The sequence below is a fragment of the Notolepis coatsorum genome, assembly GCF_963971535.1.
Source record: "Notolepis coatsorum genome assembly, chromosome: 5".
Classification (NCBI taxonomy): domain Eukaryota; kingdom Metazoa; phylum Chordata; class Actinopteri; order Aulopiformes; family Paralepididae; genus Notolepis; species Notolepis coatsorum.
The window spans coordinates 34,565,629-34,584,870 of NC_140169.1; the positions used below are offsets into that span (position 1 = coordinate 34,565,629).

Sequence of the window (19,242 nt, forward strand, 5' to 3'; positions counted from 1 at the left end):
TAACGTAACGTATGTGTTATGTGTTATGATGTGTTATCTGGGTTACTTTGTTCCTTCCACTGCTCTCGTTGGGCTGCACTCGCCGTAAATCACACAGGAGCAGCATCTGTCAATCGTGGGTTGTAGTCGATGATAATCACAACACTATTCTCAATCATATCGGACGCTCAGCTAAAGGCATAGTTCGGATTTTGGACATTAAGTGGAATGAGAAACTTGCTAGCGGTTTAGTTCAGGGGTTCCAAAACTTTTCAGGCCGCGACCCCCAAATAACGGTGTCAGAGAGCTGCGACCCCCACTATTATAGGAGGTAAAAAAAATGTAATATTATTTAAAACATTTTATAAATGGAAATGGTATGGTTGAAACATGCACACGTTCAAACGCACACACACTAATACGCATTGGAGGCTTTTAACCACTGGGGAAATCATTCAGGCCAGGAAATATAGTGCAAAATGTAGCCCCAGTCAGGCCACTTTTTAAGCAGGGGGTCTGGGGGTCCCCCACCAGGAAATGTGTTGTTACAAAGACTAATTTCCTGCATTCTGCATTTTTTTTTATTTGTACCCTTTAAATGCCAGTGTTTGTGATGGCATCACAAATTATTGTTAAGAAACAGGCTAGCATATGTATGATTAGCAACAACACTGATTTTGATGGATTTTCAGTTTTTTTTGTAATGTCAGATTGAAAATAATACAATCTTTTATTCAACTTCAGCCCTGATCATAACACCACATATTAATTTGATAATTCTAACCCTTTAAATGCCAGTGTGTGTGATGGCATATATTTGCAATATATCAAATGCAAAGTCGATTTTTCTGGGGGGATTATTACAGGCTAGCATGTGTCAATGATTAACAGTTTTTTGTAAGGGTCCCGCCTCCACCAATCATCTGGCGACCCCCCCCCCGCGGCGGTTTGCGACCCCCACTTTGGGAACCTCTGGTTTAGTTGATGCAAATGCAATTTTAGTTTAACTCACAGAGTCTCATGGTTGGAGTTCTGGTCTGGTTCCAAACCTTGGGAGCTTCAGACAGGCAGCAAACTGGGTCACAGGCCCCCAAAAAAGTGTTAAATTGCACCGTAACACGCAGGCAAAGATCGTAACCATCCATATTAGTGGGCTTTGAGCTAAAGGGTCCGACCTGTTAGAAGGGTCTGGTTGACTGCGACCGACTCGATAGTAGTTTACAGTATCAACCCAAAATTGCTGCAACAACGTATGAGACATAACTGAGCAGGACTGGCCATCAAACACTTCCATCATAACGTTCTAAGCCCTCATACACTCTAAACCAGGGTTTTCACTACCTATTGGTTTGGCTGGCCCGATAAGATTCGAATTCACCAGCCAAATATAAAATGTAATGACCTTATCATGTCACAGGAGTCTTCGATAACAGTGAATGGCGATACATTTTGTGAGTTCTCTGATGTAACTGTGACGTTAGCCTACTCACTGTGACGTTAGCCTCCCGCGATGTTAGCCTACGCCCTACTGTGACATTAGCCTACTGTGACGTTAGCCTACAGTGACGTTAGCGTACTGTCACGTTAGCCTACTGTGACGTTAGCCTACTGTGACGTTAGCCTACTGTGACGTTAGCCTACAGTGATGTTAGCATACTGTGACGTTAGCCTACTGTGATGTTAGCCTACTGTGATTTTAGCCTACAGTGACGTTAGCATACTGTGACGTTAGCCTACTGTGATGTTAGCCTACTGTGACGTTAGCCTCCTGCGACATTAGCCTACTGTGACGTTAGCCTTTTATTATCCGGCCACAATGACCGCCAAGATTTATATTTACCGGGCAACTAAAAATCTAGACCAGCTAATGTAAACACTGCTCTTCAAAATGGTAATGGCCGTCTAACCGAAAACACAATGTTTATTACAGATTCATGACAAGAAAAAATTTACACTGACTGCTGAGCTGCATTTCAAATTAATCTTCAGGTTGTCAGCTTTCAGATGATGTACCACTTCTATGTGGTGTCTACTGTTGACCTGCTATCTCCCCCTAAAGTACCCCCCCCCCCCCTATTTGGGTCTCTGAGGGTTAAAACTGCTACTCTACATAACTCTAAATGATTCATTATTATAGCTTTTATAGTTTTGTATATTTATGTTTTCATGTGTAGGCTTGCACATCTGTTATGTACATTTAGTACACAAGTACACTTTTTTTTGCATCAACCTGAATACATATAGTAGCCTATGTCTGTGTACAGACTGGGTTACATAACTGTTCCTATAACCATCTGTACATACTGTTACATGTTATACCTGTTGAGATCCATGTACTTTGACCATCCAAGTGCTGTATGTACATTATTATTAATATGATTATAATTATGTGTTTCTATATTTCTTAAAAGATGTTTATCTTAATATTGTATCTCTTCTTTCATCCCTTGACTTGATGTACCCTGATCTTATTCAAATTACAGTCTGTAAATTGGAATGAACCATTTGTTTAATTACATATTCTATAGATTTGGGGAGGCAAAGTAACCCAAAAGTAACTAAAGGTTATCTGATTACTTGAGCGATCTAGGTAATGGGTCAACTGTAGTGAATTACATTTGGAAAACAACCCCTTAGCCCTGTTTGTTTTCAGATTCATCACCTAGGGCCCATCCTTTGATTGTTCAATTTATATAAACAAGGATGATGAGGGGCTGTATCATTATTTTATTTTTATTTATTTTATTTTATTTTTATTTTATTTTATTTATTTTATTTTATTTTATTTTATTTTATTTTATTTTATTTTATTTTATTTTATTTTATTTTATTTTATTTTATTTTATTTTATTTTATTTTATTTTACCTTTATTCAACCAGGTAAAATCCCATTGAGATCAAGCATCTCTTTCTCAATGGAGACTTTACAACTATATATATTTACATTTACATTTAGTCATTTAGCTGACGCTTTTATCCAAAGCGACTTACAAGTTCTGTACGACAAGCCATCAGGAAGAGCACAACTCTATCAGCTGAGTAACAATGTTCATCAAAGTGTTGAGTGCTACAGTGTAGGTTAGTTTATTAGGACAAGTGCATGACAGTATGGTTATAGGGTTAGATTTTTTTTTTTTTTTTCAGATAATGGTTGAAGAAGTGCGTCTTTAGTCGACGGCGAAAGATTGGACGTGTTTCGGCTGTCCTAACTGGGGTGGGTAGTTCATTCCACCATTGTGGGGCAAGGACTGAGAATAGGCGACTTCTCTTTGATGACCCTCCCGGTCACAGTCTGATCTGAGATCTGAGACTATACCATCCTCATGTCTATAGTTGATGTTGAGCAGATGTCACGTTTCTTCTACATCTCTATATAAAAGCTGTAGTTAATGAGAGGATGCATTTAATCACTTCTTCTAACGACGCTTATAACTTCTCGCTCTACCGCCGTCAAACAACAACATACAAGACTTGAACTGGACAGGTCCCAGGTCTACCAGGAGAGAGAGAGAGAGAGAGAGAGAGAGAGAGAGAGAGAGAGAGAGAGAGAGAGAGAGAGAGAGAGAGGAGAGAGAGAGAAGAGAGAGAGAGAGAGAGAGAGAGAGAGAGAGAGAGAGAGAGAGAGAGAGAGAGACCTTCCCTCCTGCTGCAGCAACTCCCCCAGGTTTCTGATGCTAATGAGAATGTGTTCTGAGTCAGCTTGGTTGGTTACATAAGAGCTGCAGCACATCATCGCCTTGTCCAGTAGATCTGTTGTGTGCATTATTGAGCCTTCTGCTGGCGGACAGCGGAGTATGTTATTCCACATTTCCAGGTCTTCAAACTGAGCTGTTGTCAAGTCGTGTTACTAGATGTTATACTGTAACTGGCGAGGCATGAAAGATATTCCTGTCATCCGGTGTCATCTGAGGATCACAAGATCACAGAATATGGAAACAATCAAAAATATGAATACAAATATATCTTTTTTTGTCGGATCCTAGAGGCTGGTCTACAATAGCAAAAGTATCCCTAACTGACTAATCGACTGACTGACTGAGTTAGTTTAAATAATGCATGGTGTGTTGTGCCTGGGTCCGGTTGTCTTTCTTTAAATACCGTAATGAATATTCACAGCCTCTATTCTTCAGGAACAGGAACAGGCGCAATAAAACCAGCTACAGTAGCTGTCACAGTTGGTCCTTCTAACATCATACTGTAGTTGGTCATTCTGAAATTATTGTAGATGGTCATTCTAACGTCAAGTATAATAAATGTGCCAAAAGATAGACAGACAGACAGACAGACAGACAGACAGACAGACAGACAGACAGACAGACAGACAGACAGACAGACAGACAGACAGACAGACAGACAGACAGACAGACAGACAGACAGACAGGCAGACAGACAGACAGACAGACAGACAGACAGACAGACAGACAGACAGACAGACAGACAGACAGACAGACAGACAGACAGACAGACAGACAGACAGACAGACAGACAGACAGACAGACAGACAGACAGACAGACAGACAGACAGACAGACAGACAGACAGACAGACAGACAGACAGACAGACAGACAGACAGATAGATAGATAGATAGATAGATAGATAGATAGATAGATAGATAGATAGATAGATAGATAGATAGATAGATAGATAGATAGATAGATAGATAGATAGATAGATAGATAGATAGATAGATAGATAGATAGATAGATAGATAGATAGATAGATAGATAGATAGATACATACATACATAGATACATAGATACATCTCTCTCTCCCTCCCTCTAACCCCCACCCTCTCTCTCTCTCCCTCTAACCCGCACCCACTCTCCCCTCCTTCCTATAACCCCCACTCTCTCTCTCCCCTCTAGGATTTGACACTGAGCCATAACAACCAGTCTCTGTCAGTACACCTCTCTCTCCCTCCATCTCTCTCTCTCCATCTCTCTCTCTCTCCATCCCTCTCCACTCCCTTCTCCCCCAGATCCCTACACTGAGCTTTAACGACCAGATAGAAAATCTCTAGGTTTACCTGTCTCTGTCAGTACACCTAATTTTCTCTCTCTATATATCTCTATATATGTCTCTCTATGTCTCTTTTTCCCTCCATCCCTTCTCGCCTCCCTCTTCCCCCCACGTTATAACAAGCTGAGGGATACCCCCCCCTCTCTCTTTCCTCAGTCTGTGTGTTTTGTAGGGAGTTATAACAAGCTGAGGGATACCCCCCTCCCTCTTTCCTCAGTCTGTGTGTTTTGTAAGGAGTTATAACAAGCTGAGGGATACCCCCCTCCCTCTCTCCTCAGTCTGTGTGTTTTGTAAGGAGTTATAACAAGCCGAGGGAGACCCCCCCCCCCCTATGTTTTGTAAGGAGTCATTAAGCTACAGTTGATCCCTCTCTGTTCCGCTGGCTCAGACCCAATGCTGCAGTTGACCATGTTGACTTGTGTCTCTAAGTAATTTAGTAATTTAGGACCTGCTCCGAGGTCCTAAATTACCTGCTGCGATGCATGCATGCAATTCGTATCTGCGATTAACCCATCCCGTCGCCCTTCCCCCCCAAGGGCAGCCGGGAGCAGACAGGCGTCAACGTGAGCCGCGCCAGGGGACCAATCCAAGTGCTCCTGTCCGTCTTCGTCAAGGACGCCACAGCGTTAGCGATCTTGTTGTTGTGCATGTTTTTCCATTGGGTTTATCTTATCGGGGGGGAAACCCTTGCGAGCACGGGGTCCAACAGGAAATACACGTCAACCTGTTCAAAATATTTCACTTATTCCACCCCTAGAAAGTCCAATACCATCCCTTTTGTAAGAGCAGGACAGCACCCACCAAAGCCATCTGCAAGAGTAGAAGCAACCCTAGACACTGCCCGGGACTGGAGAATGCAGGTTGACTTAGACCAGAGACTCATCTTTCCGCCTGAGATCATTACAACTAACCTCAGGCCGGCCCTGGCCCTCAGAAGTCGGTGTTCATTGTGGAACTAACTGTATCATGGGCGGCTGCAGTTGGTGAAGCATATGAACGTAAACGACTGAAGTACTCCGACATAGCAGCCGAGGCAGAACAACGTGGCAGGCGTGCCCAGGTGCTTCTGGTTGAGGTCGGGTGTAGAGGTTTGTTGCCACGTCCACAACCAAGCTTCTTAAGGGGATGGGAGTGCGAGGACAGGCGTTCCGACAAGCCGTCAAATCACTCTCAGAGGCTGCCGAAAGAAGCAGCAGCTGGCTATGGATCAAGAGAAAGGACCCCAACTGGGCTGCAAAATGACCATCGAGGGGTAAAAGCAGAGGGGGGCACACCTGGGACGCCATGCAGGAGTTGCCGTTGAGCCCTTCGGAGGTGTCGTGGGCCTGTCAACGAAACACCAATGAAGGAGGGTGCCCACCTGAAGACCCTAGTGAAGCTTTTACCCTTACCCCATTCAATACCAAGTGCTGATTATCTAAGGGATTGTACTATCTAGTCCTATGAGCTCAACTGAAAACATTTGAGGCATGGTAAAAAAAAAATAATAATAATAAAAATGGCTGAATCTTGATTCATATTTGATCTGCAGCACCTAGTTTGATGGTTTGGTGAGCCAGGCGCGCTGTGCGGGACGGACACACACAACACACCACTTCACTGCTCTAACCCTCACTGCACCACGCTCCTCATGCTCTATGTTAAGATAAAAATGTCCATTCCTGTATCATCATGAAGTCATGAACGACTGCATTTTTATATGTGGTCATGTTGTCTTAGATTACTGTGGAACTTTGAAAATGATTAATGAATTTTGCAGCATTTGCAGCCAGACATGGTTCTGTACATAAATGGAATTGATTCATTGAGAAACTGGGAACTAGGAATAAAAATGTCACTCACATTGTGGGTGGGAAGCCCAATCCTAACCTTAACCTTAACCTTAACCTCAAACCAAACCTTAACCCTAATCTTAGGACAAGCCCTTTCCTGTCGATACGTCCCCTGCTTTCAACTCCTCAACCCATACCTGGCTGCCCTCTCTCTCTCTCTCTCTCTCTCTCTCTCTCTCTCTCTCTCTCTCTCTCTCTCTCTCTCTCTCTCTCTCTCTCTCTCTCTCTCTTACACTCTTCCTTTATTTTACTCCTCTCTCGCTTCTCCTCCCCCTCACTCCCCTCACTCCCCTCACTCCCCTCTTCCCTTGGTTCTTTAAGCTGCAACCCGAAAATGGTTTATCTTGGTCTGGTCTTTGCAATTCTAAATATGCTGTATTGGCATGGCATGAAGCGATGTATTACAAATAATCTCTCTCTCTCTCTCTCTCTCTCTCTCTCTCTCTCTCTCTCTCTCTCTCTCTCTCTCTCCACCCTCTCCCCCACTGTAGGTTTTGAAGCTGAGCTACAACAAGCTAAAGGAGATCTCCTCGCTCTCCTTCTCGGGCCTGACCTCCCTGGTGCGCCTCCACCTGGACCACAACCACCTGCAGCTCCTCCACCCGCAGGCCCTGCTCCAGCTCCCTGGGCTCAAGCTGCTCCGTCTGCAGGGGAACAGACTTCACCAGCTCCACCCTCACAGCCTGTGCACTCTGTCCCTGCTCAACACGTACTACTACTCTACACTCAGGTAAATGAGTACCTAAGTTAGGGTGACCAAACGTCCTCTTTTGCCCGGACATGTCCTCTTTTCACGCCCTGTCCGGGGCGTCCGGGCTGGGTTTATAAATTCATGGGAATGTCCGGGTTTCATTGTTTTTTAGTTTCAGTTTCAGTTTCACAGCCCTTTGCGAGCATCTGAAGGCCCGGGACTTCGCAGAACATATAAATTACCGAATTAAAGCACCATTCTTTGGCGTTCGAATGCCATCTGAATCGCCAAAATCCGTGCCTCGGTTCTCGAGTTACATGCCGATATGTCAGGCGTGCAACTTTTTACACGGCGCGCCAGATTATCACCCCGGACTCCCGGAGAAGCATGCAGCTGCAGAGCCGCAGAGCCAGCAACGCTCTCAGGGCCGCGCTCTGACGGCCGCGGTGTGAGGGCCGCTCAGCAGCGCCACCCACCCAATGGCTGAATTGCCAATGGCTGAATTGGAGTATTGCACTGTGCGGGCACAGCTGTGAGATCCGCGCGAGGCCAGAGGATGTACATACTGTATGAGTAAATTAACTATACTTTTGTTCACACAATATCTTGAATGAATGCGTTTATTTATTTCGAACATAAATTGAAAATAAATAATAATAAAAAACAAGTAATATACAGATTAGAAAACAAACAAGCAGGAGTAGGATGAAGTGTAAACGTATGTATTCCTACCCCCTTGATTGATTGATTGATTGATTGATTGATTGATTGATTGATTGATTGATTGAAAACTTTATTAACAGATTGCAGAATTGGTACAATACAGTACGGCTCAATACACACAATCGTTAACACTTTAATCGCCGTTGACGCTGAAACACGTCTTTCCCCGCCATGCTCATTCTGCCGAAGACGCTGGACAGCGTCTTTGATATCAATATTTCAAAAATCTGTGATCGAAATCATATTTCTCCCCCGGAGACATGAGATGTACTGGTGAGCCCCTCTCAACTCTACAGCGGTTCAAGAGCGCCATCTGGTGGCCGATCGGCGGATCGCCCAGGGCATAAACAGGAAGTGGAAGCTGGTGCTCATTTCAATTCGGTCCGATCACTCGCTAATAAGGACTCGAGCTGATCACAACGGATAGTGATCCGTTACCAATAACTCGATAAACAACATGATTTGGACGTATATACTATTATACAACCTGGAAATGGATCGGATATTTCGACATCCCATAATAGAAAAAATTCTGTTCCACGCTCATCTCCCAACGGCGAGAGGAAGCTACGGTGAGTTTCAGCGTTATTTTTTAATGTCTTCTATACTAACTGCTCTAATGATCATATCACCCACACTAGATGAATGATATAACGTTGCCCACGGAATTATAAACGACCCCCCCCCCATCCGGTCATCATCAGATCATACGTAGTAACTTCTAGAAGTACGTCCATTTGAAATTTTTTATCTCGCACAGATTCCTACCAAACTGTATTTGATCATCAATATAATGCATTTAGGGCAGGGGTCTCAAACTCGCGGCCCGCGGGCCAATTGCGGCCCGCTGGATGATATTTTGCGGCCCCCTACTTGACATCAAAGTGTAGTGTTAATGCGGCCCGCGCGCAACTTGTTGCCGAGTCGTTGCGCGAGTTGGGCGTTTTATTAGTTTTATCACTTGTAGGCTACCATAGCGCAGGCTCATGGCAGCAACGCTAGTGGTTGAAACGTGATTCCGGAGTGATACCAAGTAGAAGGAAATATATCCTGTCATCAGTGCGTATAGCAGGTATCCTCGAAATTCTCTGCTATCTCCTCTGCACTGCTCCAACTGTCTGTGTCTGTCTACTGCTTTGGTCCAATCATATTCAGCGTCCCGTCAGCATCCCCCCCCCCCCCCCACAGTCTGCGAATCAGAGCAGAGTAGGGCGGGTCTTCACGGGAATGCGTGTTGTCTTTCAACGGGTCAGAGTCAGAGCGAGAGTTGACAGCGCATTTACAGGTAGTCTAATCTGCAGGTACTGTAGCGAGTAGCATAATTTTTACCAGCAGGCAGCTAGTAGAAAAATATGGCATGTTCAAAGATGGCCAGTAAAATAAAAGTCAACAGTGAAAATCGCTGCAATTCAAAGGTGAATGGACTGAAAAATATGCGTTCATCCTCCCTCCAACCAGCACAATGTGCCAAGAAACGGTAGCTCTTATGAAGAGTGGCAATATGAAACGCAATTTGAAACGCCAATACGAAACAAAACACAGTTATTTTGATGCAACCTTTCAGCACTAAGAACCACAAAAATAAATGGAATGAAATCATCATATCAAGCTGCAAGCAGAATTATTGTTAAAGTTATGTCACAACGATAAAAAGCAACCAAGTGTCACTGCTCACTCAGTGGCATGGGTGTTGGCTAAACACAAGAAGCCATTCTCTGATGCATAGATAATAAAATAATGTATGACTGAAGTGATCTAGACCATGTTTGAAGGCAAACAAAAGCAAATCCTCCTCAGATCGCACAGCAACTAGAATAACTGAAATACTGGCTGTGATAGAATAAAAAAAATACACAGTGCATTTCCATAGCTGTGGATGAGTCCACTGACACCACTGAGAATGCTCAGTTGCTGGTGTTTTTGAGGTTTTATGATGAGGCAAAGGGGTAGTTTGTTGATGTATTATTACATTTTTGGAATACTTGAAACCCTTTTTTTGTGGAATATTTGATGGGGCCCAGCCTCACCCAGACTCTACCTCCAGCGGCCCTCAGGTAAATTGAGTTTGAGACCCCTGATTTAGGGCTATAAATCAAGTTCTGGAGAAAGCTGCAGAAAACGATAAAAACATACTTATACTTTAGACCGTATTTTAGTATGAATATGTGAATGAAAAAGTATAACGTTGCTACACCCTGAACAATAGATATAGGACGTTGAATGGGCCATAGTAATGTCAATTTAGCAATACAATTTAAAAAGTTATAGCCCTGCAAAGAAGGGGAACTTCTCCATGTTAAATAGGGCTGGCGAGGGATGGTAAATTATGAATTTAACCCCGGCGATCAAAGTGTTAAGGGGATGCAGACCAGAGAAAGGTTTTCGTCTTGTTTACATCAGGGTCCCCCATTTTCAATTCATCATAACATATATGACATACATGACATACAGATAGACAGTATTCAGTATACCTTCACACTCTTATGCAACTCTTATGCAACTCATATTCACTCCACAAACTGAAATATACATACATTGTTGAATCAACAGCCTGTTTCTTGAAGTTAGACTCTCCTCTAAATTGTAACCCCCCTCTCTATAACAGAATTTTTGGATGTTACCCGGGAGTGAATTGTTTCGTGCTTTAAACATGATTTGTGCAGTCTTAAATTCAGCCAGGTCCCAGAGTTTCATGGCATGTGATTTAAAAAATAGTGTGTTTGTGTGTTCCAGATATCACCTTATTGATAATCAAAGCAAAATCAAATGTATTTGTAAGGCCCGACAATACACGTAAGACTTCAGGCTATGGATTTGTGGTGTTTTCCAGCTTATTCAAAACATATATATATATTATTTTGGAATATTGCAACTACTACACAAAACATGAGAATAGAATAGAATAGAATAGAATAGAATAGAATAGAATAGAATAGAATAGAATAGAATAGAATAGAATAGAATAGAATAGAAATACTTTTATTTTCCCGTGGGAAATTTGACATTGCAAATCGCTCAACATTTAAACATTTAAACATTTAGACAGGACAGGTCACGAATTAGAATAATAACACAAATCAAATCAAGTTGCCTAGGATAAGAGTAGAGTAAAATAGAATAAAAATGAAATAAAATATACAGTAATTAAATACAGTAAAAATATACTGAGCATGGGGAGGGGGGGGGGTACAGGTAGTAAAAAACAACACAGCAGTGTAAACAAAATTGGTCAATATAATTAACTATCTAACTAACTGAAATATATATATATATACACAAGTACACAAGTTCAACTCATGTTCAGCCCTATGTTACTCATTCGCACTAAAAGTGATTTTAATTTATTGTGTACGAAACTTCAGAATGTTATCTTTCAAAAGAGACCAGGCTTATGCATGTGCTATAAGCATAAAGTATAAAGATAAGCTTTGTTAAAAAAAAAATCCACTTTTCTGGGCGCATGTTATGTGGTTACATTTGGGATATTGCAACCACTGCAGAAAAGTGTGAGTACACAAGTTCACGTTCAACTCAAGTTCAGACCTATAATGCTACTCTATTTCATTAGCACTAAAAGTGATTTTCCTTTTTTGCATTAGTAACTTCAGAATGTTATCTTTCAAAAGAGACCAGGCTTATGCGTGTGCTAAGCATAACGTATAATATAAAGATAAGCTTTGCAAAAAAAGAATGCAGTCCTCAAGTTCAAGTAAAAAAATAATTTCCGCTTTTCTGGGTGCATGTTAAGAGGTTAAAACAATAAAGGCATCTTTGAGTAAACTTTGAGTAGAGATTCAATATTCAAGAGGTTTATTCATCACATACAGTACAGTACATACACAAGACATAGTGAAATGAAGGTGGCCATGCCTGCTTCGATTGTGCAAAGTATCATTAAGTATCTCGAGGCTTGGGCCAGCATGTCCTCTTTTTTGGAAATCAAAATATGGTCACCCTAACCTAAGTTACAATGTAAAGTCCACACACCAGGCTTTGTAACCACTAGTTAGTTTGTAACTAAATCAGCTACTAGATTTGATTGCACAATAGATATATATAAACACTAGATGGCTCAAGGCGCAGTCTCCAGCATAGTTCACGGACGGCCATCTTGCTTCGGTGGACTATTCTGTTAAGGTGAATGTGATCTGCACAAACACAAATACTCTTAACTCGCTGAAATCTTGATGGATTTACAAACGGTTTGGTTTATTACAAACGTTATTAACGTGGCTATGATTCTTGCTTGAATTGTTATAAAAACTAATAATTTTTTTTATATGAAAGTCCATTATAAGTATGCAGTATGATAACTACATCTCTGACGCTTTTAACCAAAAGTTGTACCGCCATTGCACTTGTGTTTTTGTTCGAAATTTGTTTTGTCTTTGAACCAACAAACGTTGCTTGCAGTCTCCACCAAATGTGACGAACCTGATAGGGTACAGGCTTGCCACGGTTCGAATACAAACAAATGCAAATGTCCACACAAGAGCAATATCAATACATACAAGTATTTATTGAATTTACTGTAGGGCAGAATCCAGAGGGAGGTCAAAAACACAAAACAGGCTCGCAGACAGAAAAAGGGATTGTTCACAATTCAGGGTAGTCGTCCAGTCCAGGGTCAGTACACAAGGGGGGATCTCAACCAGTCCAGGGTCAAGTACACAAAGAACACCTATCTTATTTTGTCCTCACCTTTCACTACCTCTCACCGTCGCAACTCTGAATATCAATCCCTCTCTCTCTATACCACAACTCCAACTCCTTACTCCGCTCAACTCAACCCTCTCTAACCTAGTGTTAATGTAGTGTGTGGGACTGGGTGTGTGCACGTGAGATGTGGCTGGACTAATGATGTGCAGGTGTGTTCTATCAGTACTAATCAGCTACCTAATTGACTCTACTCCTTCCGTGACGGACATATCTCCCATCCTTCACATATCCAAAAGAGGGGGGAGGAAATCTGTCACAATACGTATATATATAGCTGGGCCATTAACGGCGTTAACGTGCTGCGTTAACGCGATACTAGTATCGCGCAATAATATAATTGACGCAGTTAATCTAATTTTTTTTTTTTTTACATTTTTTTTTTTTACCTTTATTTACCCAGGGTAGGTTCGCTGAGCACAGATGCTCTTTTTCAGGAACGCCCTGCTTCACATTCACACAGTTCCATTCACACCTGGGAGCTGCCCAGTACAACCACAGTTGACACCATTGGCCACTGAGCAACTCCACTGGAGCAGTTGATTTGCATTGGCAGGGTTTGGCCCTGTCTGGCACCCAACGGGAAAAATATTATAGGCACTATAAGTAGATACCACTACATAAAACAAGCTGGTCTGCCTGAGTGACTGGTGGAAGAAGGAGAAATATAGATTGGACTGATTGAGTCAAGCCATGTCACATAGTTCAAGTTTGAAATGCTTCTTTCTGTTTTGCTCCTGAGAGTGTGCTAGATACTGTACTGTACTGGTAATATTATTTATTTGTGTTAACTTCTGAATAAAACAACTTATTAAACACAAGTACATCTTATTGAACATTATTTTGATATTTCATTACCAATTATCATAGCAAAACAGCTTTTTCAAACAGTCTGTAATGCATTTTGGAAACGGGAGATGGGCTCATGGTGTAATGGGCCACCTGGCCTGAGAAACATAAGGAGGAAAGAAAAAGTAAGGACTTACTTCTGGTCATTATTTGGGTAGAACACATTTTTTGAGCCATTTTAATCTAGATTAATCTAGATTAAATCCAGGATTGCAGATAGATTAATCTAGATTAAAAAAAATTATCTATGCCCACCTCTAATATATATAAATATATATATATATATATATATATATATATATATATATATATATATATATATATATATATATATATATATATATATATATATATATATATATATATATATATATATATATATTAGGGATGCTCGATATTGGCTTTTTTACCGATACCGATATTCCGATATTGTCCAACTCTTAATTTCCGATACCGATATCAACCGATACCGATATATGCAGGGTTTCCCCTCCCAAAAAACTGAATAATTTCAGGTAACTAATAATTTCACTGGATATATATATAACAAATATTGTTATTGTTTTTTTCTTTTTTTAAACCGATACCGATATTTTCCGATATCACATTTTACTGCCGATATCGGCCGATAATATCGGTCGGCCGATAATATCGGACATCCCTAATATATATATATATATATATATATATATATATATATACATATATATATATATATATATTAGGGCTGTCCCCGACTAAGGATTTGGATAGTCGACTATGATTGGACGACATTTGCCGATAGTCGACTATTAGTCGAATATAAAAAAGAAAAAGAAAAAAAGTATAATGTTTTTTCTCTTTTTTTTTATTCCATTTGGGCTGTGGGGGGTGCTTAATGTCTGAAGGAGTCGACTGAAGGCTTCTTGTCCTCTGCAAAAGCATGCAATTGGTCCACTGATGGATACATCTTGATATTTGTCTAGTCTAGTGTGTTCATTAGATGGGTGAAATCCTCTTTCAGTGCCTCTGTGCCTGTTTTATTAGGCAGTTAGCCTCTGGTATGCGTGCCATTAGCGTTAGCCACGCTTCTAGGCCTCTTTTCTTTTGGAAAGAATGATAAAAAAAATATATATATTTTTGTATTCGACTAAGAGGTTGGCAGTCGACTACGGCTCCTTTCGACCGATTAGTCGACTATTCGACTAATAGGGGTCAGCCCTAATATATATACATTTACATTTACATTTAGTCATTTAGCTGACGCTTTTATCCAAAGCGACTTACAAGTTCTGTACGACAAGCCATCAGGAAGGGCACAACTCTATCAGCTGAGTAACAATGTTCATCAAAGTGTTGAGTGCTACAGTGTAGGTTAGTTTATTAGGACAAGTGCATGACAGTATGGTTAGTTAGGGTTAGATTTTTTTTTTCTTTTTTTTTTTTTTTTTTATATATACACATACATACACATACACATATACACCAATAACAAAATAAAAACACAGTTAAGAATCATACACATAAGCAAATAACAAACAAACACATGCATGTATTGAGCCGTACTGTATTGTACCCATTCTGCAATCTGTTAAATAAAGTTTTCATTCATTCATTCATTCACAGCCTATGTACAAAATAAATAAACAGGGGAGGATTAGGGGGGGTGAAAGTATGTGAATGTGTGTGTATGTGTGTGTGCGTGCGTGCATGTGCATGCAAACAGATGCTTGTGTCTAGGTGCGAGTATGAATGAGTGCTTGTATGTTGTGCATGACGGTGTATGCAAGTGTGAAACTGGGGTATCAGCAAGAGCAGGAGGGATCTACTAAGAGCGTGTTGAGTATTTTCTTGAAGGCAGTCAGTGAAGTAAGAGCTGTAAGTTGGGTGTCTTGAAAGGCGTTCCAGTCATAAGCTGCTGCAAAGTGAAAGGAGTTTTGGCCGAAGGTGGTCATGGATCTTGGGATGTTTAATTTGATGAGTTCGCTTGATCTTATGCTGTAAGTGCTATGAGAAAGGTGGAGCAGGGAGGAAAGATAAGGTGGGGTCTTGCCCAGGATTATCTTGTAAATGGAGTGGAACCAATGTTGGAGTCGGCGGGTGTGGAGGGAGGGCCAGTCAACCAGTTTGTAAAGGTCACAGTGATGTGTATTAAAGGGTGCATTGGTGGCAAAGCGGATGGCAGAATGGTGCCATGGTGAAGATCCTGTGTCCCATCTTCTCCTCTATTCTTCACCTCCTTCCTCCACCTCCTCAGACACCTGGACCTGTCCAACAACAGTCTAACCACTCTACCCAGAGAGACCCTGACCACGGCGCCCCTCCTGGAGACCTTGTTACTGCAGGCAAACCCATGGAGCTGCGACTGTAGGATGAGCTGGTTCATTCAGTGGAGTCTGGCTCACCCAGGTGAATATAATGTCTGTTATGTTTAATACTTGGTATTTATCTTCTTCTCCAGAGTCAGACGAGAAGATAGAAACCAATGTCCTCCCTGTGCGTTCAGTAGAACGCTATCCGGCTGCAAGCTACATGTAGCCTAGCTTAGCACACATTAATGGAAGCAGATACGGACCAGCTAGCCTAAACACCTCTCGCTGAGTTTTAAGCTAGGCTAGCTGGTCCGTATCCACTTCCATTAATTTGTGCTAAGCTAGGCTAGCTTGCAGCCGAAATAGCTTTCTACTAAATGCACAGGGAGGTATTATTGAAGCATTACACTGTGTACTGTGCAATAAGATCCGGAGCACTGGCGCTCTACTGTACTCAACCAAGATGGCATCCTCGCCGTGCCACCACTGTTCGGGGTAGCAAGATGGCGTCGAACGCTCTCGTCACGGGCACTAGCAAGCGGGGCTGGAGCAGAGGAAGCAGTAGCGGGCTGGGAGCGTGTGCTGGATGATGGCGCCTCTGCTGGACGGGAAGAACTCCCGTGCTGGGCTGAAGACCGCCGGTGCAGAGCAGACATCCACGCCGGCGAAGACTGGTTGTTGACGGCCGGTGCTGGATAGACGCGCAGCAACACCCTGGCCCTACCTTAACTGAAGCTACTCTTAGGGTCCCAAACAGCCCTCCTGCTAGCCGTGATATATAATGACGCAGGGTGTCTCTAAACACCGGTCTTCTTCAAGCCACGCTGGCGGGGCACCTCACTAGAGGGAATAGCTTTAACTTAAGCCACACTTGGCTATACCGCATTTCTTCTAGGATAACTCGTTGTATCACTAGGGTTATTCAGTGGGGAAAACATGCAACGCTCCCCTACGGTTACTTTTCTAGGATAACCCGTAATATACTCAAGTTCAATACGTTCACCCGTGTGGTACACCACAGGGCTCCGTCAAGACACGACCGATCACATCCAAGTCCACTGTCGAAGAGGCTCGTTTTCCCCCCTTCCGTCTCCATTGGCTTGCTTCCTTTCCCGTCTCTCTCGTACGCTCCCCTGCTGGTACCGCCAACTAGCCCCACAGGGAAGCACTGGATGAAAGAATATGGCCCAGTGTTACTGTTCATAATCCATATTCCAGCCGGTAGAAGAAGGAGAAGTCTGCGTCATTGTTCGAGGGAATATTAATGGACACTAGTCAGTATGTCTTGGTGCACCAGGGGAGATAAAAGGCAAGTCAGCACTTCTGAATAATAGCCATATTTTCAGGGTGCTACACATATTTATTAGAACATTTTATTACAGCACTATGTTATCAATACACATTTATAAAACGAGGCATATTTAGCCAAAATATGTTGCCTGGTCAATGCACTGTCACCTACCCATGACCCCACTTTGGGTCGCGGCCCATATAGTTTGAGAACCGCTGCTCTAGGTGATAGAGTGATAGGTAAACTCACACTCTAGGTGATAAGTAAACAGATGCTATCTACTATAATTGCTATTAGGGCTGCTTGATTATGGCAAAAATCATAATCATGATTATTTTGATTGATATTGAAATCATGATTTTTAAACTCCATTACTCGATTTGAGAACATTTATGGATTTATTGAACTTCAACACTAATATACTGCCTTTCTGCCATCTTCTACCAAGAAATTTCAAAATAACTGGAGAAACTCACGTGGCGCCCTCCTCCCTCTCTACATGAGCTGAAACTACTGTTCTCCTTTACAGGGGGGGGGGGGGGGGGGGGGCTGTAAAGGAAGGGTGCACTACGTTTACAACAAAATGAGAGCAACACGGCATGTGGCACAATAATAGTTTTATCCTTGTCTCCATTAGCTATGTTCAGCCTGGCTGGGGCTAGCCATGGTCTAGCATGGTATGGTATGTTTGGGTTTGTGTCTCCATTGCGTAAACTCTCCGGTTGCTAGGCAACCTTTACAAAATTCTCACCACCAACTGTGCTACGCAAGCTAAACCATGATGACACAACAGTCCCAGTCCGGTCTGGCCAGGTTGTGAAAGGTGTCTGTCTCAGCCGGGGTCCAGCCAGGTCTGGCCAGGTTCTAAAAGACAATGGAGACTTCACTGTGCACCATACAGGCCACAGCACGGCTAAACCATGGATTCAGATTCAGATTCAGATTCAGTTTATTTTATTGTCAGTTATGTCAGTAGTTTACAGCAAGAACAGTAAAATTATATTTATTGTGGTCCTCGACCATAGCAGCTTCTATCTTAATAATAAGATATATATATATATATATTTTTTTTTTTTTTTTTTTTTTTTGCAGTGATTTGTAATCTTTCTTTATTACAGGAAAATAATTATTTGAACATTTCAGTTGTAACCATTGTACATTTTTTTTTTTTTTTCCCTTACCCTCCCTCCTCCCCTCCCTCATAACCACCCCATCCCACCCCCGGAGGTTGACATCAAACACATCTGCAGTACGCACAAATAATTAGATTAAAAAAATATATAATCTTTAACACAGATGTGGCTGTAGAAGAAAATCAACAATAATATAATTTCACACTTTTTTCCCACCCCTAATTATAGTGTCATGCTAATTCTTGAATAGTTCAAACCTCTGCAGTTATGTCCCCTGTTCCTCCCTCCCTCCCTCCCCCAATTACCCACCCACCCTCCCCGGGATCTCATTCACACCCATACATACCAGGACAGGGAAGGGGGGGGGGGACAGTAAACAATAGGAATAAAATAATAATAAAATATATGAAAATGTAGGTGTAAAGCTCTATTCTTCCTCAGTCTCTTCATTGATAGTCAGGGTATCGATGTGTTGCAGAAATGGTTGCCAGGTCGCATGGAATGTTTCAAGGGAGCCCTTTAGGGAGAATCTGATTCGTTCAAGCCTAATGCAATGTAGTATCTCATGTATCCATCTGTTGTGAGTGGGTGGGGAAGGGTGCATCCATTTAAAGAGAATGAGTCTCCTAGTGAGGAGGGTAGTGAACGCCACAACTCGTTTTGCAGCCCTAGATGTGATTGTAGGGGTATTCGGAATTCCGAAAAGGCCAGTGAGTG

General features: G+C 42.1%; 1 protein-coding gene across 1 annotated transcript in view; it reads left to right on the forward strand.

Moving 5' to 3' along the window:
• Window positions 1-19,242, forward strand: part of LOC311228147 (matrix-remodeling-associated protein 5-like) — a gene marked incomplete at its 5' end in the record, with an annotated part of 222,182 nt that overhangs the window by 107,631 nt on the left and 95,309 nt on the right. Inside the window, 2 exons of the mRNA XM_084314062.1 lie at window positions 7,323-7,561; window positions 16,047-16,198. Of these exons, the coding sequence (XP_084170188.1) occupies window positions 7,323-7,561; window positions 16,047-16,198 (391 nt within the window). The remainder of the gene's footprint in view (window positions 1-7,322; window positions 7,562-16,046; window positions 16,199-19,242) is intronic.